The sequence below is a fragment of the Glandiceps talaboti genome, chromosome 15 (assembly GCF_964340395.1).
Source record: "Glandiceps talaboti chromosome 15, keGlaTala1.1, whole genome shotgun sequence".
NCBI lineage: Eukaryota > Metazoa > Hemichordata > Enteropneusta > Spengelidae > Glandiceps > Glandiceps talaboti.
In genome coordinates, this window is record NC_135563.1 from 14,104,651 (window position 1) to 14,129,450 (window position 24,800).

General features: G+C 35.9%; 1 protein-coding gene across 1 annotated transcript in view; it reads right to left on the reverse strand.

Annotated features, from left to right (window-relative positions):
- The window catches only part of LOC144446173 (extracellular calcium-sensing receptor-like), a 32,095-nt gene that overhangs the window by 6,276 nt on the left and 1,019 nt on the right, over positions 1 to 24,800 (reverse strand). Inside the window, exon 2 of the mRNA XM_078135922.1 lies at positions 1,764 to 2,788. Within this exon, the coding sequence (XP_077992048.1) occupies positions 1,764 to 2,634 (871 nt within the window). The 5' untranslated portion in view covers positions 2,635 to 2,788. The remainder of the gene's footprint in view (positions 1 to 1,763; positions 2,789 to 24,800) is intronic.

Sequence of the window (24,800 nt, forward strand, 5' to 3'; positions counted from 1 at the left end):
AGGGGTAAACATGATGATGTCTGTAAGGTAAAACTCATTGTGTACGACAAAATGAATTGTTGGTAAGTGGAAAGCACCACGGTTCCTGGTGGGGAGTTGGTAAATCATTCACAATATATTGGGTAGGCAGTGGGCAGGAGGGCAAGTTGAAACCCAGTGGTAGGGAGGGAGGGAGGGCAGATATCCTTCACCACAAGTGGGGGGCACATACGAATAGCTAATTTTCCTCCCCACAATTTGTTGGTGGGGGGAGGGGCGATTCTATTAAAACATCATTTTTGGTCTGAAACAACATATAATGAATGAAAACCACATATTAATCTGCCCGTTGGCTGCACCTGAATAACCAAAGTAGTTGATACATTTTATTTTCATCGAATCTAGTCTCCACATTTAGATACCATAGATAGGAATCGCTTGGAGCGGAAGTTTAATGAGTGGACAGTATACACGCGAACAAGGCATGCCGTAAGCATGAGGACGTGTGTGACGTCATTCTTATGTAGTAATGACACAAATGTAGTGCAATGATATCTATTTAATAAAACAATGCACACAATTCATTAGTAAAACGATTGTGTAATATGTTAACGCGTAAATTCAATTCGCCTGGGTTTCATCTAAGTTACCATAGAAACCAAGAACTCTATCTGATGTATGATGGTTCATTTTGATGTCGAATTACGAAATCATCTTTGGCCGTGACCATGCATTTCCGAGTTTAATGTCGTTAATAGCTTTTCAAACTTTCCAAGGACAGATTATTTATATTATACCACTACGATGCTGGTTTTTTTTCAACCTTTCTTTCATTTCTCAAGTACCTGGTATATATATATAGCCGGCGTCTATATGACGTTAGTTACCATGCCAACAGGTGTATTCTGTAGAGACTGCCGCCAGATATATTATTTACGTATCTGGCAGTATACAAGTGTCAACTGTCCTTTCGGAGATTAACGAGATTTATTTCCTTGAATTGAAGAAATCTGCCAACAATAACTGGGAATCAACTCGTGGACAGAAGCTGCCTAACGAATGATGGGATTCATTCTGTTCTACGATAATACGAACTGAAATGTCGTGAATTACGTGTAATTGTTGGTTAGTCTTGCTTGTTACCGTTTTCAATTGTTCATTTCCAGTGAAACGGGGCATTGCTACGGTAGTTTCGCTAGAAACTCGTAATAGAACGATTCAAAATAGACGATGCTTATACATCACCACTGTTGATAACCGACTTTCGGATTTCCGATATTTGATCAAATACAATTATGTGGAAATCGCTCGTCCTTTGCATGTTTGTCTGGTGTTTTTTTTAAAAAATCGGAATGGAATGGGCAATGTCTTTCCACTGTTTTGTAAGCAATGACAGCAAAGTCTTCAGAAATACATTGAATTCATTTGTAAACTTTGCAGACAACAGATTCACAATAAAAGGCAACGATGGATATTTTTGGCTCGTTGCACAGTAGCTGTCAGGGGTCACGAATTTACTATATTTACACAACTGTTGCAAACATGGCTATTTGACGAGTAGAATATATACACATAAATCAGCATATTCATGAAAAAAGATCGAAAAATAATTACTTATGTATATTTGTCCTTGTGAACGCAGATGAATGGACATATCAAATATCGGATATTAAAAGAAATGACCTTTGTATTGCCAATAAGTACGTGGATCTTTATAAATGGTGGCATACATGGCACTAGCCCATACATCTTACCCTAAGCATTAAAATAAACCTCACACTTACCTGTGATACCCTGTCTTGCTACTTCTTCTAATATTAATTTAATCTTCGCGAAATGTATGAAAGTAACGAGAACTTTAGCGTCGGGATTTTCTTTGATAGCTGTCACAACGTCTTGAATTTCATCTTCCGTTGGGAAGGAGGTGACTAGTTTCCTGAACGAGATGCACACATCCCGATCCTCTGCTTCTCGGATAAATTGTTCTATCCCAGGCCGACCGTACGAATCATCGGCGGCGATAGTACCAACCCAGTTCCATCCGAAGTGTTTGACCAACTCTGCCATGGCAACAGCTTGTGAGGCATCGCTAGGGACGGTCCGGAAAAATGACTTGTAAAGTATGCGATCACTAAGCAGTCTGCTTGTAGAACTGTAACTGATCATAGGGATGTTGACGATGCCCATCACGCTGGCCACAGGTACTGATGTTGCCGAGTTGCTAGCCCCAACTACCGCAAGTACACGACCATCACCTAAACCCTCTTCTTCGGTTTCTAAACTTGCTACAAAGTCGATAGCCCCCTGTAGTGACTTGGACACTGCGGAGCACGTATCGCGGATTTCATAACCCAGACTAATGTTTGGCAATATATCATTCCTACGATTAATTTCTTCGATAGCATATATCATAGCCTGTGAACGTCGAAAACCTTTGTAATCAAAACTTGTACACGTCTCCTGAATTGGGCCGGATTGCAAAGAGTTATCACTGATTTTAATACGGGAATGAAATGAAAACAGACCACCAATCATAATATCTCCGTGCTGGGACACCTTTTGGACTATCGATGACTCGCCTAGGACACCATGCATAAATATTGTCAGATAGGTGAAAACAATCCACAGGAGCGTTCTTTTCACGGAAACACACATGTTGACTATTTACACTGTATATTTCACGTTCAGCTGATGTTACTCTTCACATCACGGTATTCACGTGATCGAGCGTCGTATTCGACATCGCGTGTTTTCATCCGAAAGTTGAATCCCTTGCCAAGTCAAGTGCGTAGTCATTAACACCCAGGAGCTGAAAGTTGGATAAAGAAACATCGAAAAAAGAATTAATACAGTCATGTCATTAAAATGTTTCAGGTGTGTGCACTCTGCCAATTTGATGGCAAACCATCATGGAAACATATTAAGTGTTAATCATTGCGTTGGTTGCCGGTAAAATTTGTTAACATTCACGAAATGTATTGTGTATAACGTAAATTGTAGATTTGACCCTTAAATGAGTTATATACGTCATTATTCTATCGACGTACCGGCGACTGTAATTCTCTTGACAAATTACATCAACGGGTAAAATCTAGTTGCGTTGTGAAAATTGCCAGAAACGTCGATCGCAGATGATGTCCCTGCGGCGTGGAGCGCATCACTGAATAACATGCCCCAAAGACTGCTGTTCATATCAAAGCAAGACACGTGGTACAAAATATCTGCATACTCTAGTTGTTATTGGCTGCAAGTCGAATTGTAGTAGAGATCTCCTTGGATTTTCTTCTTCAATATTTGCATTCGAAGCAAATTGCTTTTATTGAAATTTGGAAAGCGAGCTCCTCTATATATATATATATACACATAGGGGTTAAGAATAATTCTAAGATCTGTGTTTCCGACCCAGTGAACAAAACATACTATTAGACAGATACGTCCTGTCCTTCCGCCCTCACCGACCTCCTCTCTGCGCCCCGTCACGACTCGACGTACCTTACAGACTAAACAAAACGTACATCAACATTTATGTTTCGAAACCATATTTTGCTGATTTCTCAACAGAAATGAGAGATTGAGTTTCCCAACAATGAATGTTACAAAAGAAATGTACTAAAGTGTCGCATTAGTGTCCGACAGTGTGCAATTTAGTACAGATGCTTCAATATAACTACAATTTGATGAAGGTGTTGCATAGACAGTAACATTCATGTTGATGTACGTGTCAAATAAGACTACAGTGTGTGTATTTCAAATTATCGTCAATTCATGAATTGTTAGTGTAACAACTTTAGTCTTCATCGATCTAGTGTAATTTGAGGAGACACAGTTTCACCATGTGAGTCAGACACCAACGAGTGTATTTCAAACGTACTTCTATCGGTGTTCTCAAGAATCACTCTGACAGTGAACTTGCAAATAAACCCATACCCCTGTCTTTGTAGTAGAGCCATTCGTACAATGGGTAAATTGAGTATGACTAATACATCTACTTTGAAACAAATTTATCAGTCATGTTTTTAAAATTGAAAATGAGTAACACACGTCATTGACGATTTAATTGTCATACTAGATACATATATTAATGAATACTAAAGGCACTACGAAGTACAGTAATTGGGAACCATTCGGCATAATATTAGATCAGAGAAGAGGAATATTAGATAACGATGCTTTGAAATGAAAGAATTATTCGAACATTAAAAAGATCTCGTCACACCATGCATTATAATATAGCTGACCAAATTCTGTGTAAAAACATTGATTCAGAATTGGTATTAAACATTATGTTCGTGAGCCTTCATTATTGTTAACAAGTAAAACATTTTGCCATATAAATCTGACAGAGGCTAATTCAGTTTTCTAAATTAGTGTCTTGCGCTACATTACATCAAGAGAAAATCTGTTTTGTTACAAATTTAGTCAGTTGATATATTCTATTTGCAATAGTGTGATATGCAATAAACGAGATCCGTGACTTCATAATTCCCAGTGATTACTGGAAAACGCAAACCCTCTCGATTTATATACCTCTGTTTATTTAAGGGCGGCCCTTTTTATTTTTCTGTTTCTCATCTCCCGACCGACCCTAATTTGCAGCTCCGACATTAGAAAAAAAAAAAGTTTTTTTATTTCCGACCGACCCCTGAGCACAGCAAAATTGTAAGGTTCCCCATGGCGTCTTAGGCCAGTTCTGCCGAGGCCACGACCTTGCGACATTGGCCCCCTAAAATTACAAATGAAGCAATAATTTTCCCACCTTGCGTCGCTTTGGCGCATTCATTTTACGGCAGACATCAAAATTATCTAAGTCCACGGCCGGACCAGGCCAGGCTCTGACTCGACGTGAATCCCACAAGAAGTATACTGACTGCGTAAGGGAAAGTTTTGTTGACATCATATAAAGATACAGTGACAACGCGCAGTTCTATTGTTAATATAAAAAATGCCACAAAAAGATCAACTTTGATAAACTTAATCTACAAATTAAAACATTAGAGGGATTAGATGAGACGTCGAAATGGACGTCTCTCGTCACATGTTTTGTCTACTGTCACTGTCGTGACCTCTGACCTAATCACTGACGTGTGCGAAACACTGAACTTGCTACCGGAACATCTATCTGCCATGCCACAGCTCAGAAGCCTTCGTGAACCAAATTTATGGGAGAGGTTGTGATTTTCATTTGTTGATGAGTACATGTGTATTTTGATTCCGAAAAAGCTGTGTTAGGGGATCGTGTTGCATGATGTTGACAGTGCTAGTGACACATGTGAATGTTGGGCACTGAATCAATGCGTAATCACTGGCATGGCCACTATAGACGGCCGATGCATGTGCGCCCGGTCAGATATGAAGAACGAACTTGTTGTGCAAATCAGAAAAAAATTAATGTAATATTTACAGAGCATCCCAACTTTGACTTTGTTGATAGTTTTAGTTAAAGATTCAAGTTCTGAGTTTCAAGGACACCTAATGTCAGCTTTCCGTATCATTGCAAGTTTACGGTACGTAACTATGCTGTCATTTGATATAGCAGGACCAAATCATGATACACAGCCAGTAACGGTTAATTAATAAAAAATAAATTATTTTAAAGTTTGTTTGACTATTATTTGTAAGTTTTTCGTTCACATTTGGTACTTTTTAAAGTCAGGGATTTTTTTTCTTCAAAATGTCATGAATTTGAAGAGGGAATGATAAACACAGCAGTGTACTAACAATTTTAAAAATGAAACAAGTGGTTACAAGTTTAGGATTTCTCAAAGTTTTTATTCGAGATCATATGTTCACTGTGACTTATTTTGAAGTTGGTCATTGTCATTGTCTGAAAAAAGGGAATTATAAATTTTAGCACTGCTATTCATTGATATTCAGATTAAAAATTGTGACTACCTGGCTGTCCAATCTTTCTAAACAATATATCATTCATATATATATATATATATATATATATATATATATATATATATATATATATATATATTACATAATCTTAATTGCCTTCTTTTTCTAAGGTGTAATGTGTAGTACACTATTTTCAAAAAATAGCTTACTGGGAACTGTTATTATGAATGGAATTTTTTTATGTTGTTAGTAATGGTCTATACGTAATGGAATATCTCAGACCACAGTATCTCTATAGTGGTCTGAGATAATTTATATGAATATTTCATAAACAATAATAATTGACCCCACTCCCTGTCAAATGACACCACTTTTTGGAACCAAGGGGCCTGTGTCCCCACTTGTTGGAAACCTTGGCAGAACACCGCCGTCTAACCCCCCCCCCCTCTCACCCACCCACCCACCCAACCCCTTTGTTACGTCAGAGCAGCATGTGTCTTTCATCATGGCAGAAATCATTGAGGTTTGATGAGGGACAGGGCTCAAAATTAATACTGTCACGCGGTACATTTTGCTGCAATGCAATAATAGCTCAGAATATTTCCATCATTTTCAAAATTATGCTTAAAATTGGTAAAAGTCATACTGCATTCCAAATTTCTTGACCAGTTTTTAGCTTTAAATCAGTTGTATTATCAGGGAAATGACCGACTCCATAGCCGTTTCATGACCCATGACATGCATGACCTTTGAAGACATTCCAATGTTTACATTATTACTTTTAATTACTTTTAAACAGTAAATCCCAAAGGGGTTCTGAGTTCTAGAAATGCTTGACATGTTATCTGGTGGATTATTTTGACAAGTTCACACTGAAGAAAAATGTTTCATAGAAGTAATGGTTTATATAAATGAAAATTCATCTAGCACACTGATCAGTGACAATCACGTACGTGTTTCAAAAAGTTACACACTAAAGTTCAAATTGGATAACTTGAAAACATTGTTAGCGATGGCAATGCCACTTTGATTAATAGGACGAATGTATTAGTACTCCTGATAAAATCACACAATAGTTCATGGCTACAGATATACACCCATCAGGATGATAAGTATTTAATCATCTTCTTACAAAGTTGTTCTACAGACTTGTCAACCTTGCTAAAATGAAGGAAAGAGACTTGTAACAAGGAAATCAATAAAGAGAAGAGAAATGAAGTTGTATACAGACTAACAGGACAGAAAGGACAGAGAATAGAACTGAAAAAATACATTTTTTTTTCTTGCCCCCCTTTTTTTTTTATTTCGCCCGCCCGACCCGCCTGACTATTCCATTGGAGATGAGAAACAAAAAAAAAAAAACCTCACCCTTAGCTTACAGTTCTCTGTATGTAGTCAATTTAAGTGTACAATGTAGTTTATTATAGTTTATTCGTGTCAATGCACTCCATTTTGCCTTCCAATATGTTAACAACGTATAGTGGTTATTATAATTTTAAAAAAAACATACCGTAAACTTCTTTTACTCATATGAACCATATAGATATGCAACATTTTGTTAATTCACTGTCAACAGTTGACCACAATATATATATATATATATATATATATATATATATATATATATATATATATATATATATATATATATATATATATATATATATATATATATATATATATATATATACGTGTGTGTGTGTGTGCACATTTAGTTTATTATTAATTTTAATAAAATATGGTACCATGAAATATTGATGGCAAGAACACGATTATGGGAAATTAAAATATTGTAATGTGTAAAAAGTCTAGAGGGATACATGGAGATATTAAATTCTACAATATATATTTATTAAATCTTGCTTCACTTGCATCTGATTCAATTTATATGTAAAGTTTGCAGTAAATGTGATGGTGAGTTGTTAAGATACTAAAAGTGTTCGTGGTTGCCAGAAGTGCACACCTCACAATGGTACCCTGAAAGTGTATGGTAAAGATAAAATCCAACAGGTGGTTATATCCTTTAGCTGTCAAAGTGTTGACTCGGTGTTCGACATGTACACGATTAGCAGCCCTCTACCGGAGCTAATAATGTAATATTAAAGTTTGTGCAGCAGGTGACAACCAACTCCTTGTCTGTGTTGCTGCTGAAGTACTGTCAGTATACTGGATAGTGTAAGACAAACAGGGATAATATCAAACAGCTGTTATACTTTGCAGATTACAATCAGTACCCTTAATATTTGAAACTGACAACACTATTGAACTCTGCCTTGTTCGTTATTTTAAAACCATAGCAACCAAGGCACAATGAAACCGTAGAGAGTGTCACTTTCCCATCGACATGGTGAAACCCCGGTCTAATTGGAATTGGTATTCCAGGGAAGATGTCTGTTCACAGGCAATCTATATACATTTATATACAGTGCGAGTGTATCGATTGTTGTAATGAGAAATACAACAATACAGCACTAGCCCCACAATATATCATTTTAAACTCGGTTCGATATATAAACAGTAAGTGAAGGAAGCAATAACCTATGAATATGAATGAATAGTCGACGTAATACTCGAAACAATGTCATGTAAATCGACCGTTGTTAGAAAACTAGAAAATGTACTTCCATAGTCACAGTGGGGATTTTGTAGAACAACATTATATTTGTAAATCTGTCGTCGATTTGCTGCAGTGTATTTTGTTAATATTTAATTCATAAATTGATAACTGTCGAGAAATTTTATTTTTCTTTCATTTTGCTGCGCGTTGAATTGAGACGATTCTTTCACTATTAAACTGTATTGTTAATAGAAGTAAATTAATTGAATGTAATGTCAAAATACGCTACAATATTTATATATTTACATTTGATATATTTGGATGCATTTTGAAATGCGTCTTAGTTGTGTATGTTTGAAATTAACATTAAAGAGAAAGGGAAGGTATTGCACTCTTGTTTCCATGGCGACAAAAAAAATGCTTGGTATTATGACACGTACGATGAAAATAGTGACGCTTGCTACATGTACTGGATTCCAATACTACACAGGGGTTTCGTTTGTTTCAAGGGGAACAACGTTGACTATGATAATTGCAAGTCCTATTAAAATGACGTATCATTACTGAACATACTAGTGGTTCATATCAAACTTGAAACAGTTACTAGTATTCTGGTTTCCATGGAAATAGCAGCTATAAATCAAATTTGAGCGTGAGTAGCGCTAGTTTAAAGACAACGAGATTGTTAACGTAGTAGGCCCTATTTTAACTTTTTCCTAGATGTTGTACAGTATAACTGTATACATGCCACTTCGTCACGCAAAAAAGGTAGCGACAATGTACCAGCTTCAATTTTCATTACAAAACCTTCAAAGTACACGCTTTCTCGTCATGTACTTTCAAATGTTACAAAGAGTACTCTTGCTTGAAAGTGGTGATTGTCACTGATTGAGCGGCTATCGTATTTCAACGACGGCCTCGGGCAAATACTTGCGGGAACATGTCTATCGTGACAGCTACCAAATACACATGGGAGACGTGAATATTAACTAAAACTCATGTGAATTGACAACCCATGTAATGAAATACAAATACGTACGGGTCTCCGCAGGGCACATCTTTCAAATCAATTATTTTTTTTTATTTTTTTATTGGGGGGGTTGGGGTTGTTGTTTATAAATACAATCATCGATTTTTGGAGGCATGTCACTTCCTTGTCAATATTCCTTCCTGCATGTATATCGATTTGAATGACAAGGTTAAAAGGTAACGTTCGGACGGACGATATCATTGGATTACTAGTACATGGTTGAGGATAGTTTCATTAGGTATACGAGCACATCTCTGAGTGGCTATAACTGTTGTTCTACTCCTTCATTGCTAAGGAATTATGTTTAGATGAATACAAACTGTACCACTTGAGTCCAGTATTGATATATTTGCTCGGATACATGTATATGTTTATGAGTGTTGGTATTTTGCATTTTATTAGCTAACTAATAAGTTTTACAATGTCAGTAACAAATAACTTAGAATACACCTCGGGGATAATTTCCTTGAAATCGAAGTAACTCAAAATCTCTCAAACTTCACCACATGACTATTTGTTCCTGGTCCTTCTGACAAAATAAAACAAATTTTGTTGCTCACTGTCACGTTTTCAAAAATATCCACAATCTTTTTATTTTCCCATAAATTTAAAAAAAAAGTTATCAGCCATATAGGATTCTAAAATGATGGTTTGTTTATCAGATACTGAACTCGCTTCTGATCAGGAAACTGTGGCATTACCCAGGTTATGTATCTGGCTACAGTAATATTTGTGAAAGTATTTTAAAAAATCATCAACAGTTGTGACGTCATAGCTATTACCTTGCCTTTTCATCCAAGGATGAGATTAGATCGGAAGTATCGTTTAGATGAAGCCAACCATGTAAAGCCGGTCATACTGAAATGTTCAGCTGTCCTGTATTTTACCGGATTGGGTTCAAAGACTAAAGGAAGATACGTATTTTAGTGATGGATACAGGAAGAAAAATAAACCTATGTTTCGTGGCAAATCATAACCAGAAAATATCCCATTTTCCTATCTTTATATCACACTTTCCAGCTATACGTCAACGATGTGAAATATACACGATACATACCAAAGTTTTGAGTATATTTCAAAATAAGTTTTTCAAATACTGAAAATGTCAAGGCCCGTATAAGATGTACGAATCAGTGCAACAAACATATTCGGGTTAATCCTATTATCCTGAAATCGTATCACGACATCAGAAGCCATTGAATCGCATTTCGTTATGTTATTCACAATAATAAATGCATTCGTATTTCGTGACGTTGTCCATTTCATCACTACTGTGATAAATGCATTCGTATTTCGTGATGTTTTTAATTCCATTCGCTGTTACAGTAATACGTCTTCATTTTAATTAGTTAACATGCGGCATTCTCTAGCACGCTGGGATAATAAGGCCCAGGATCATATATCTACGGATTAGCTAGTTCTTGCATAGCTGTGGTATCATATTTTGATATTTAAAAAAAATATTTCAAGAATCGCACAGTGTATAAATACAAAGGCTTGTTAGTGATATAATGCGATCTGCAATCGGATCTATAACATATTTCTGGCTATGTATCGTAATTAATGCTATTCACCAACCACTAAGCTCCAATTTAAATAAAAAGTGAATTCCTAAAAAACTTCTTAATCACACCACTGCTTTCATCGTGTTTATATTCACAATACTTACAAGGTCTTACGAAACACGTGCTAATGAATTTTATACAAAGGCGTACATTTGTTATAAATATATCTATAAATTCATAGATTTATTTTCATATTCGACCGAGGCCATCTTTATATTTTCATATTCGACCGAGGCCATCTTTATATTTTCATATTCGACCGAGGCCATCTTAATATTTTCATATTCGACCGAGGCCATCTTAATATTTTCATATTCGACCGAGGCCATCTTTATATTTTCATATTCGACCGAGGCCATCTTTATATTTTCATATTCGACCGAGGCCATCTTAATATTTTCATATTCGACCGAGGCCATCTTTATATTTTCATATTCGACCGAGGCCATCTTAATATTTTCATATTCGACCGAGGCCATCTTAATATTTTCATATTCGACCGAGGCCATCTTTATATTTTCATATTCGACCGAGGCCATCTTAATATTTTCATATTCGACCGAGGCCATCTTTATATTTTCATATTCGACCGAGGCCATCTTAATATTTTCATATTCGACCGAGGCCATCTTAATATTTTCATATTCGACCGAGGCCATCTTAATATTTTCATATTCGACCGAGGCCATCTTAATATTTTCATATTCGACCGAGGCCATCTTTATATTTTCATATTCGACCGAGGCCATCTTTATATTTTCATATTCGACCGAGGCCATCTTTATATTTTCATATTCGACCGAGGCTATCTTTATATTTTCATATTCGACCGAGGCCATCTTTATATTTTCATATTCGACCGAGGCCATCTTTATATTTTCATATTCGACCGAGGCCATCTTTATATTTTCATATTCGACCGAGGCCATCTTTATATTTTGAACGATATGTATAAAAATAATTGCGGCGTTGGATAATTCAACAATGCTAATTAGAAGTCTAGTGGTAAACCCCCGTGTTTACCACTCAGCCATGTCCAATAGTGGTACATCAGTTGCGTAACCCCCCCCCCCCTTTTTAGGGGGGGGGGGGTAATTACCGCCAGACTTTCAATCTTCACTTAATGTGACAATTTAGTTTTATAAATAAGGCATAGTGTATATACCTTCAATCTAAGGTATCGTCTTATACAGATTAATGTATACATTTTTATTTATTTATTTATTTACTTATTATTTATTTTATTTATTTACCCCCAACAGGCATTGCCCAATAACGGGAGGAGAGTTTAGTGCTACGCAGGAGGAAACCGGAGTACCCGGAGAAATCCTGCGCTGTTTGGTAGAGTCAAACTGAACGACACTCTTCTTACTTACAGCGTGTTAAATTTAATCAAACCCTGAATGGGTTCGAACCCCAACCACAGTGATAAGAAGCACGCCACATTTATACTCGTGCGCAGAATTTCACATTTTCCTATTTTCATATTTTTTCTATATGTCTAGTGATCAATGCATACATATCGGTGACAGACCAAACAGTGATTTCAAGAAACAGAATTTTCACTAGTACTAGGTAATATCAGATCTATATGTTACGTTGATCTGCGTGAAGGTGTCTAATCCAGTTGTCATTTCAAATTGATGAATCCACAAGAACCAGTCGAAGAGTTGGGTAATGTCATAAGAAATTGAAAGCTTGAAAAGTTTTAATCAAGGCAAAGAAACCAATTCTGAAAAGTACATTGTAATCTAAAAGTATTAAGTTGGTGTTTATGTTGCTATCTGTTACAATTATTCCATGAAATTGACAGTATTGATAAATGATATGGAACGAGGAAAGTACGTAACGTCACATTTATACTCATACGCAGAATTTCATATTTTTTCAGGTGATTGGCATGGTAACACAAGTTTTTGCTTCAGGGTATCTACATTCAATAGCTTGCATTTACATCATCTTTACACGCGTTTTGATTCTTTTTTAAGACTTTGATTATAAAAGACACGAACGAGTCATTGTTATTCTACGCCGAAATTTGAGTTATAATCATGTATTGTGAGAGTTTGTTCGACGTTCGCGCAATCCTCTTACATCAAGTAGTATTTCATTCACAGTCCATTTATTCGTAAATTTATCCTCGCTATTCAAGACACTTCGGCGCCGATAGTGTACATAGTCGAGGACTTTACAAGGAGCAATATCTCAATGTCCCATCCGTCATTCGATAATGTTCATTCTCAAGTTGTTTTTGCTCCTAGTGTGTAGAACTATACACCGTATACACTAGAAATACAATCTACCTGTCTGTTAGTTGTATGTTTCAATTTCAGCCATACAGTTTCTTTAAGTTCATTCAAAAAGCTCCCTTTTATGTTCAGTACATACTTTGACATTTGAGAGTCGGCATCGAGTGGCAACGCTGCACCCTACTCACACTAATTATTTTCAAAATGGATGGCTTCTTTCAATGTATTCCTATAAATGTTGCCAGCAAAATATTAATTTGTGTCAGTACATTTTCAGACTGAACCTTTGAGGCTTGGGTTGGCTTGCAATGGTATGTAGAAAAAAATACAATTGTATAAGTACGCATATTGCGTGAATGTTCTTTATTTTTCAATGAGTGCTTAGAGAAATAACTATCCTTCAAAATTCTCTGTACACTCGACCTTAGACTGTTCCCTATAGCTTTACGTAAAATATTCACTCAACGAACCCATCTATACATACGACATATATATATATATATATATATATATATATATATATATATATATATATATATATATATATATATATATATATATATATATATATATATATATACAGCAACGCACATATCACACGCACGCACATGCACACACACACACACGCACGCACGCACACGCACACACACGCACGAACAAACAAACAAACAAACAAACAAACACACACACACACACACACACACACACGAACAAACAAACAAACAAACACACACACACACACACACACACACACACAGATGCAACCAGCAAACCCCCTCCCCACATACACATGGAAAGAAATTATACTTTCAGGATTGATATCATCTGTGACCAACGACTACCTGGAATATCGCTAGAAATACTATTTCTGTGCATATACACAGTGTCTGTGCAATCTATGTTAAACACAGTAAATGAACACACACTGAGTTGATATTAAATTTAATATATATGAGTTGTAGCGTTCAACACAAAGGAGAACAATTTAATAGTGGTTCAATAAATAGTAATATACAGTAATAAATATACTATATTAAATAGTTTATGACGAAAATTTTTGAATAGCCGAACCTTTCATTCTGAGTATGCCTGCTGTGCTGTGAAAGACAAGGATACGCGTTCCCTACTGTATTGTTCATTCCGTCACATTCTTCCTTATTACCAGTGGAGTATTTTACTTTATATTAATGGTCACCCCTTCTTTTCCTTTGAATGAGATAGTGGAAGCATATATTTAGCCATCGCGACTCAACGCGTGTACAGATTATCTATAACTATAATGTAACTAAAATATTTCTTCCCTAACGCTGCAGTTATATTTACTTTGCCTCTCTCATTGTTGTTTATCCTACCTTACGCTTCAGAGATATGCCCCGGTCAAAAATGGCCAACGAGGGATTCTCCGGTTTAATAAAAAAATCACGAGAAAACTACATGTACTAATTTTGATGTTTGCATGTAGGTCCAAGCTTACATGTCAATGCCTACAAAACCTATTTTATTTACACTGTAGCAGTCGTGTTTTTATACTAGTCTACAGACAAACCAAAGTTACGACTTACATAAATGATAAATTGCTGACAAGGCATTATAGTTGATCTCATGTTTGTCTCCTTCCTGTAAATCGCTACATGGTTGATGACAATCTACAGGTAAACTGCTTGTGAAGAATCTTGCAGATTTCTAACAATCCACTTTCTACTTTAAAGTAGTGCCTCTTTCTGTCTATTGGTATGCCCTCAAGCAGGTTGATTTCTTGCAAAGACTTGCAAACCACTTAAATGTTACCATGGAGACACGGAGTTCCAACAAACTAATAGTCTCGACGTCGACACCACCTTACAGGCAAACCACACTCCCCACTACAGCATTGCCACGTATAACCTAAGTAAGTGCTGCATATTTCACAGGCAACGAGTCTCGTGGGCCATGGCATGTAGTTCGTTGACAAACGACCTTTTTATGCTAATTACTAATAGGTCATGTATGTAGGTGGGCAACTTACTCATCGAAGGGAATAATGTCGATTTTATCAATATAATGTAAGAGCTTAATTTGATAAGTTCTTAATATAATTAGTAACGTCGTTTATACATACATACATACATACATACATACATACATACATACATACATACATACATACATACATACATACATACACACACACACATACATACATACATACATACATACATACATACATACATACACACACACACATACATACATACATACATACATACATACATACATACATACATACATACACACATACACACGTACACACGTACACACGTACACACGTACACACGTACATACGTACATACATACATACATACATACATACATACATACATACATACATACATACATACATACATACATACATACATACATACATACATTACATTAAATCATTTCGTAACAATAAGCCTCATATGGTAGGTATGAAAGCCAATTCACCATGTTGATCCTTATAGGCAATTCTTGCAGGTCTAAACATATTCCAGGTTTGCTTAATCTATGTTACTCCCAATGTTCAGGTGAATGGTTCTGGTATGGCTAATCAAATTTCAATCACATTCTTGGAAATATCAAGAGACTTATGTTTTGTAACTACATGACCCAACCCGACCTCAAGAAAGCCAATCACTTGAAAAACAGTCAATCACTTGAAGAATATTCAATACCGTATACCCTAATATAATACAAACAACAACTGTTCAGAAATACCACATAGTAAAACTAGTATCTGGACAAGATGATACATCTATGGTCTGTTACTCGATTGATTCCTTTCGTGTAATACACTTATTTTGATATCTACAATGAAACGTTTAAATCTCGTTAAAGTTACATCGTCAAACTCGAGACAATTTTTTTGTACATGTATTTGAGTAAATACCCTGTGAGAGTGTCGTGTGCATAATGATTTATACTTTGAAATAAGTATGAACTTTACTCACTTGAGTTGGCGGGTTAAACACTAGCTGCGACTGAAAATGTGTGTTTTCTTTTTAAAAAATGATTTTTTAATATAATGAATTAATCGTAATATAGTACACTCCGGGCTGCATCGTTATTGAATTATCTGTAGGTAAACATATTTGTATCAGTACACATGTATGGCACTGTGTAATACATCCAATCATCTTGTTTTTTGGGTCCGCACCAAAAAATCAGCGCCCCAACGAATCACGATTTCAACTTAGTACTATACTACTACTTATAGATAAAATAGACGTCTAACTGACATGTATAATGTCTAATTATTGGTATATTGACAATTTTCAGTACATAGTGTTGGTTGTCTGATATAAAAAAAATATATTACCATACCCCAGTTACAGCTAGTGCAGGTTTGACCGACGTGGAGTTTCTCTACGAACCTGATGCCAATGCCATTTTGTGAGTGTATCCAAACTTATATATGATTGAACCGTTCAGTTAGTTTGCATAGCTGGGATGTTACAGATTTCCCGGTTATTGATGGTTAAATATGGTTAAATGGGCAGAAAGAAAATATATAAATCTTCACATGGGAGTCATACCTTAAAACGCAGAACAAACGTCCGGATCTGTACCCGCATGTCTGGACCCTTTAACAATGTGACAATTGTTGAGGTCAAACGTCTGATTTATTACGTTTTACAGTAAAATGAAATATATCATTCTGCTATGTTAAACTTGGTCACAACGATGGAACATATGGTGCACATGGCACTTGTAGAACGAATGCGTCTGTTGTTTCTCTACTCGTAAAACGCGACTGTCAAAGACGTAACAAAGTGTGTATCAGCAGTACTCCTGGCATTGTCCTTTCACAAAAGGGTTTTGGGATCTTGGAAGATGCAGTCGTTCTAAAACAGATAAGCTTGAGTCAGTCTGAAGTGAGCACTTATCGTCAATGTATATTTAAAAAAAAAAGCTAAAGTGTTAATCAAAGTAAATAATTCCCACGGTTTGTTAAAGTTGACATTCCTATTCTATATTTGACATATTTTGACGTTTCGGCCATAGTTACTTGTCATGATGTATAAGCCATAGATTGATTTTGACGGTGGTTGAGCAAAAAGTGGTCAGCAGTGCCAGTTAGATCACTTTGTTGAAATTTGTACTTCGGCTACATAATTCAGACATTCACAGGGATCCTGTTTAATTGAAATCCAGCCAGTATGTAACTTGGAAATCATTGGGTTTAATGACGTCGTTAGAACACCCGCCATTAAAATATAACACATGCAGACAGTCCGGTCATCCGGGTCCTTGTTGGTATTGGGGGTGACCCTGCCAGATGCGTGTGTGCATGCGCGCTTCTGTGTAGAAAACCTTAACCGTTGCTCGGTTACTCACTTAATATACACCAATATACGGGCTAATATTCAGGTTTGGATATTTAGTTTCTTATGATGGAGTTAAAGTCTCCACCATTAAAGAATAAAACTTGCAGACAGTCCTGCCATCCTTGTTGATATTGGCTTGATTGAGTGTCTCCACCAAATGCCATGGTGGATGTGCGTCACGGTGAGCGCGCGATGGTATAGAACACCGTTGCTAAGTTATCACTTATGCACCAGTTCACGGATTAAGGGTACATTGGATTACACTGTTTGGGATAGCGATCAGTTTCTTTCCCACGGAGAAGTTTCGTGTTTTGTAATGAAGCAATACCCTTGTTACATGTAATAGCTGAATGGCCACACATTGCCAAGGCATGGCTGTATCTCCATAGTATGGTTAAAGTAAGAATCAAAGTTACGATATCACGGCGTTGAAATTGTAAATAACTCAACTCACCTCTGTTTCATATAGTCAATTTTAAACCATCGGCTGGGAAATCTTGCCTAAATATTTCGATTTGCTAGTGTTTGAATTATTTGGTGAGAATAAGAAGTACTGAACGACAAGCCTCTTGCTCATTTTGGACCGTCATATGGAAATGCTCACCTCACTGCTATCTCGTTCTTTTATCGCCACTATTTTTACACTCGATAGAATTACTACAGACTGATGTATTCCCACCTGTGTTGTAATCATTGACCACCATGCTCCTCTATTCAATGTCTATTGTCTATTGTTCATTCAAAAGACACACCTTTGTCAATGGGTAATCAAATTGCTTGTTCAAGCCTAACTTTATCCCCCATCAGTCCTTTGTATGTGGTTTGATTTATGTAATCGCTGTTATTTTTTCCAAGTAGACGTTTTTACGTTTCTTGTTGACTCCCGAATCTTTTATCGATTTCGAGTTTTGTCAGAACGAATGATCCTAGATTACTGTTCACCATTTCAAATCATTGACCGTGACGTTGTTCTTTCTGACCAACAGAAAGTTTTAAACTTGACCGTTATATTGATGAACTAGATAGAATTACCCGACCGTTATATTAGTGAACTAGATTTTCTGTAATGTGCACTTTACTCAGTGATCATGGAAATTGCACTCGCCCCAATACAAGCTCTGTAGTCAGCACGATGTCTACTGATTTGTCAGCAACATTTCCACATAGATAGTATTTTAAAATTAGTCTTGCGTTACGCATACGCATATATGTGTTTGGCTTAACGGGGTCCGGGTCTAATCTTATAAGTCTCGGTGTTTATCGGCGCACATGGGACGAGGAATGTCTGCTGCAAGAAGTAGAAACAATTGTCTATTATGTAAAACAGGGAAAAAACTCTCACATATGATGGCCCTAAATTTGGGGATATGATGCTGCTGTTAATACTAAAACACTATAAGACAATCGAATTTTCTAAGACTCAAATATTTCAAAATGTCGATGATAAACATACTTTGACGAGAGTAACATAACTTTCTTTGTCGCGCTTTCTTTTTCCTATCTTTCATTTTCCATTCCTGTGTCCTTTCTTTCTAGTTGTCTTTCATTTTTATTCCTTCACCCCCCTTTCCACTTTCTTCTTTTTTCTCCCCATGCCACCACCCCTTTAACCATTACACCAAAAAGACTATAATTGGGATTAGAGTTGATTCTGAGCTATATCGCTATGAAGACTGTTTAGCCACAAACTTGAATAGATGTAGGCCGATGAGACACCCTCTATACGATAGAGTGGATGAAACGACGAAGCCAACCCTAAGTGAACTGTAACAATTCGTCAATTACTGGTATGTGGTGAATGACTTATCAGACACTACAGTAGTTTGAGGTGAAATTAATCTGTTAATGCTCTTTATCGTCAAGAAAGTCTACCATCAACCATATCATCATCACAATGCATATATGAACTATTCCACTCACAAGACAGAGTCGTTAAAAATAGAAGTTTATTATCTGCAAGGAATAAACTCATACAGTTGTTGCTGTTGCTGTTGTTGTTGTTGTTGTTGTTGTTGTTGTTGTTGTTGTTGTTGTTGTTGTTGTTGTTGTTGTTGTTGAAATATTGTGAACATAGACGAAAGCCATGTCTATTTGTCTCTTCTGTGTTTTTTTTTTATATTTACACAGGTCGTGGCGACTTACATTTAAGTCGCGTCTGGGTTCCGTTCTTGATGCGAAGAGAAGCGGAATTAACGTAGTCCATTAAGGAAATTAGTGGCATTAAATTGAGAGTAGTCGAGTCTCACTCACTCACCAAATGAACTTATTACTGTAAAGTGGTTATGAGTAGAAACAATATTTACACACACTGACCGACGTACTTATCCTAGTCGAAAGAGTGATGAGACAAATAACTATCGAAGTCAACCTACCGTTTACACAAATACTTGTGAACACTGAAGAATGGCAGACAGATAGACAGACAGATTGACAAACAGACAAACATACGGACAGAGACAAGAAATATATGCAAACAAACTTATGGTTAAACAAATAAAGAATTCAAAAACGGCCTGTTACAACGCTGAGAAAGAAGTATTCACAGACTCCGTGGAAATGAATACTAGTCTATCGAAAACTATTCGTGATAAACATGCAATGCACACGCATATAAATATCCACCTACCTCGCTACCTACATACCTAACTAACTACCTACCTCTATGGTAAGACAAAACACATAAAGTCGAACATTCAAAGGATTTGCCCAAGGAATGTTAATTTGCGGAATCAAAATGAATAAGGGTTATCTGATACTCTCAACGGATACTGTGTACGTCTTCACATACATAGACCAGGAAATGAATATCGCAGCAGTTTATCCTGGAAAGTTAGCCGAAAGTAAAATCAAAAGCTCCACATGTTTACAATCATGTAAGTCGTCTGGGAAGTTAGCCGAAAGAAAATGTCGATTTAAGTCGTCGTTCATCAAATATAGATTAATATCAGTCTCGTTCGTTTCTCTCCACATTGTCATGGCGGGAACCAACAAGTAATAACTGATCGTCAATTCCTATCATATTTCTAAAACGAGAGATGAAATCGAGTCAATTTCTCATAGTATCTTTTTGATCTACAGAATTATTATTCATGTATTTTTCATCGGTGCCTGAGCAAATATGATCAACTTATTAAACAGAAGTTGCGTTTGACTGCCACTTATTAAAAATCTTAACTATGTAAATTTTACATATCTTTTCTATAGTGTAATATTTAAAAGCACTGTACATATAAAATAGCAAATGTCAAAAAGGGGTCTAAAAGGTTATTCTTATAATAAATGATATCTTAGATTCGACAAATAAAGACGCTGTAAATGTGGTTGGGTTGACAAATCAACGGATGTCTAGTTTTCAGCGGGAAGTAGATGTTGTTACTTCTATGAAACGAAAGAGGACATCCCCTTTGACGATACTTTCTTTTCAATATTCAAACATTATTTCCTGTTCGGTTCATCCCTCAGAGTAAGAACATGAAACGAGCCTGACCTATACCTCGAATCAGTTGAACTCTTAGAACAAGCTGTGAGAAAGGTTACCTTTCTATTTTAAAAAAAAACCGCTCCAGTAACCTCAGTTAACGTGAAATGTGAAACCTACCTTTTGCCCACCACCGGTGATATTTCCGTTTAAATTCAGAATTACCTAGAACTGAAAGGCAGCAGAACCGATACGGGAGATCTGTACAAGCCTTTGTTTAGAGTATTACATACAGTTCGAACAGCGCATAAATTTGAAATGCACGGCTCTCCTTGCGTTGTACAAATATATATATATCCTTTACTGAATCATGAATAATGAAACAAACGCATTTTCATAAATAATGCAGAATGAAACATTATCTCCCAGAACAATGTGTTCTATTATGACTCAAAATAAAAGTTTATAAACATTTCTCATTGGTCATATATTTACATAGATTTCATACATCATAAATATTTATCTTGAATTAACAAATTTCATCGTTAATAATTTAATAAAACTTGACTTGTCTAAGAGTGTATACCTGTATAAGAGAGTCGAATACGAGAGTCAAATAAACGGATACAAGATAAACAGTACAGGACCCTAGGGAACTTAAAAATTCTATTGATTAGACACTGTTCATTATAAACATATGCCATTGAACAAAAACTATTTCTGTGAATATGTTGACTTCTAAGAGTGTGCTATGAGTACCAATCAATGTCCAAGATACGCCTTTTGGAAACTTTGTCCGAGCACAATGACTATATGATTGTATCAACAGCCAATAGATTGTGAACATATCTTAAATAAATAGCCAAATTGATTTCACGTTGACAAACATTCTAATTTCTAAAGATAATGCTATTCGATTAGATTATATTGAATTTGTCGTTCGTTACCTTTTAGGTACAGATAAAAACCGTATCTTCAGTTCGATGGAAGAGTAGGCCAACTGAGATAAAACTTTCATATCAGCTTTTTACTTAATTAAAAGATAGATTATTTAATTATGGAAGATATGCCGCAGGAAATGTTCCTGCCACCCGTTGTCATTCTCTAGTCCAGAAAAAACAGCTACATTTGGGAACGATGCACCCTTTTATTATCACTTACTACAAAACCAGAGTGACTATACAGTTTCAATTAGATGACACGGTGTTTTTTACTACCAAACCAAAGTGACTATAGAGTTTCAATTAGGTGACAAGGTGTTTTTTTTTACATTTCCTATAAGGTGTTTAGCTACAAATTACATAAAACAAACTACAGACACTGACAGCGCAGAGTCATTTAAAATGACACATTGATGATCTCATTGTGAACATTATTCAAACACAAAACTTTTATTTGTGTCACAGTGAGATAAAATTTATCATTTCATGTGCGTTCACACTATCACTGCCTGTATTTTGTTTATGTAATTCATATTAAACAAGAAAAGCTAGGAAGATGTAAAAAAAAAAAACATCATGCCGCCCTCTTGGAACTCTGCAGTCTTTCTGGTTTGGTAGTAGTACATGTACACAATGATGACATGACTGATATACCCTTTAATCTGGGACATGTGTAATTTTCTATTTCTCGTTTGACATAAAGCAAAAGATATGAAACTATCCTTCACTACAATACGTCAAACCAGCGATTACGGATCTCGAATTACCAACGGTAACAGATGTTATACTATCTACGTGTTTTTTATATTCAGCTACAGGGGAAAAATCACTAAAATTACACATCAAAAATTACATTTTAGGAATGACAAATTGTCATGTTTCAGTAAATCTAGTTTTCATACTTTATCACACGTGATATAGAACCAAGGGGACATGGTCTTTGAAATTGGCGTTGTGTAGCTACACTCATGTTGGGTTTCACTAGACGGAAAACAAACTCAGAGCTGAGCTAAACAATCGCCTTCTCGTTTGTTACTTGAATCTCACTCGTGATAGCTAAGTTAGTCTATGCCAGGTTATCAACGTGGCATTACAGTGGCCATATGTATGATAAATTGGTATTTATTTTTAATTTTTAATTCATAAAACAACCATATGGCCCCTTTAATGAACGGCTGCAATACCCTACTAAATTCACAAAATAATGTACTTACATTCCAATTAAAATCAACCCTGTACAGTTGATAACACTATTCTTTGGTACATAAATCATTAGGTCGTTTTAATCCCGATCGAATTAACATCAACCTTTGAGGGCAAAAACCAGTCACTTCGATTCTCTATTTTCACATCAAGTAAATTGTGACTAAATGACTAAATCAATTTATTATCACAGTAAAAAGCTTTTCAAAAAACAAGGTCAAACGGAAATAATTTATTTTTATCAAACACGCATCGTTACCTAGGCTACATAATTGCAGATTAACGTTAACACAGTGTAAGTATAAAAGTTGTACCTAAAACGGTCAATAAAAGACGAACTGTTTTAATGTTCCATATTGTTCATTGTGATGTTAAAAATGATGTATACATATACGTATTGTCATTATCTACCCGTCAAAGACAGAGATGTTTTACCGTATCTTATGTTTGATGGAATAGTCCAATTATGAACTTATGCTTCAGAAATACTCGCGGTGTTTTCAAGCAAAGGGATTTTATATCGACGGTCTCCTCCGATACTTGTATAGACATCTATGAGTTATGTTTTGTACAGGAAAATACCGCCTCGTAACAATAAAAGTATTGTAAAAGATGACGATCGTCTGTTTTTGCAAACCCTGGAGAAGACTCGAAAACAAATACAGAACACAATTTTTAGATAAAACTACTTCTTCAAAACGAGTTACACACATGGCTTGTGAAAAACCTTGTAATAATACACCTGTAAATGACTTTGTGTTGTATGTATGTATGTATGTATGTATGTATGTATGTATGTATGTATGTATGTATGTATGTATGTATGTATGTATGTATGTGTGTGTGTGTGTATGTGTGTATATGTGTATGTGTGTATGTGGGGGTTTATAAATACGGTTTGATGTAAAACATTGCGGATATTTCAGCAATTAGAAGTGATCGCCATACGAAAGACAAATTTTAGAAGTGCTAAACCTGAAATCGCTAGGGTCTATGCTGTATTAACCATAGCCCCTACTATGCTGTAACAGAGCTGTGTCGTTCGACTTTGGAATAACATTTTATGTGCACAAGCTATTAAACCAATCGTCTAATTACTGGTGAATGTTTATTGACCATGTTAGATATTTTAGGAAAGACTGCTTTGTTGTACTCTGTGATAGGTTCAATTCTTTTATAATAGCTATGTATTTGTACTGTTATCACATGCAGGTTTCTTTTCATTATCCCCACCTATGGTACTGAGCTATTGTACGACAGAACCACGATAAAGATATCTCTGACATACCAATCCGACAGAGATTGTCGTCAACATCATAGGACCATGGGCTTCTGAAAATCGGCCCCTGAAGCGATGGATTTCCTGAGTTGCCAAAATGGTGACATTTCCATGGAAATATCAAACTCCTAAACAGGAGTTTGACGTCATAAAATCACTTATTACTTGAGAAAAAGTGGAATACTTTACCAACGGATGTGACAATGAAATCTTCAATAAAGCTTCGTCGAAAATCAAGTTAATTTAACAGAATTACTCACGACTCCAATGCTGTATTTTGAACCCTATTAACACTTATCAGAATAATTTCCAGAACAACGCCAGGTTAATTATTTTGTAGATTGACCTGTGACATCTCCATACTAGTAATTAAAGTCGATTTAACCGAC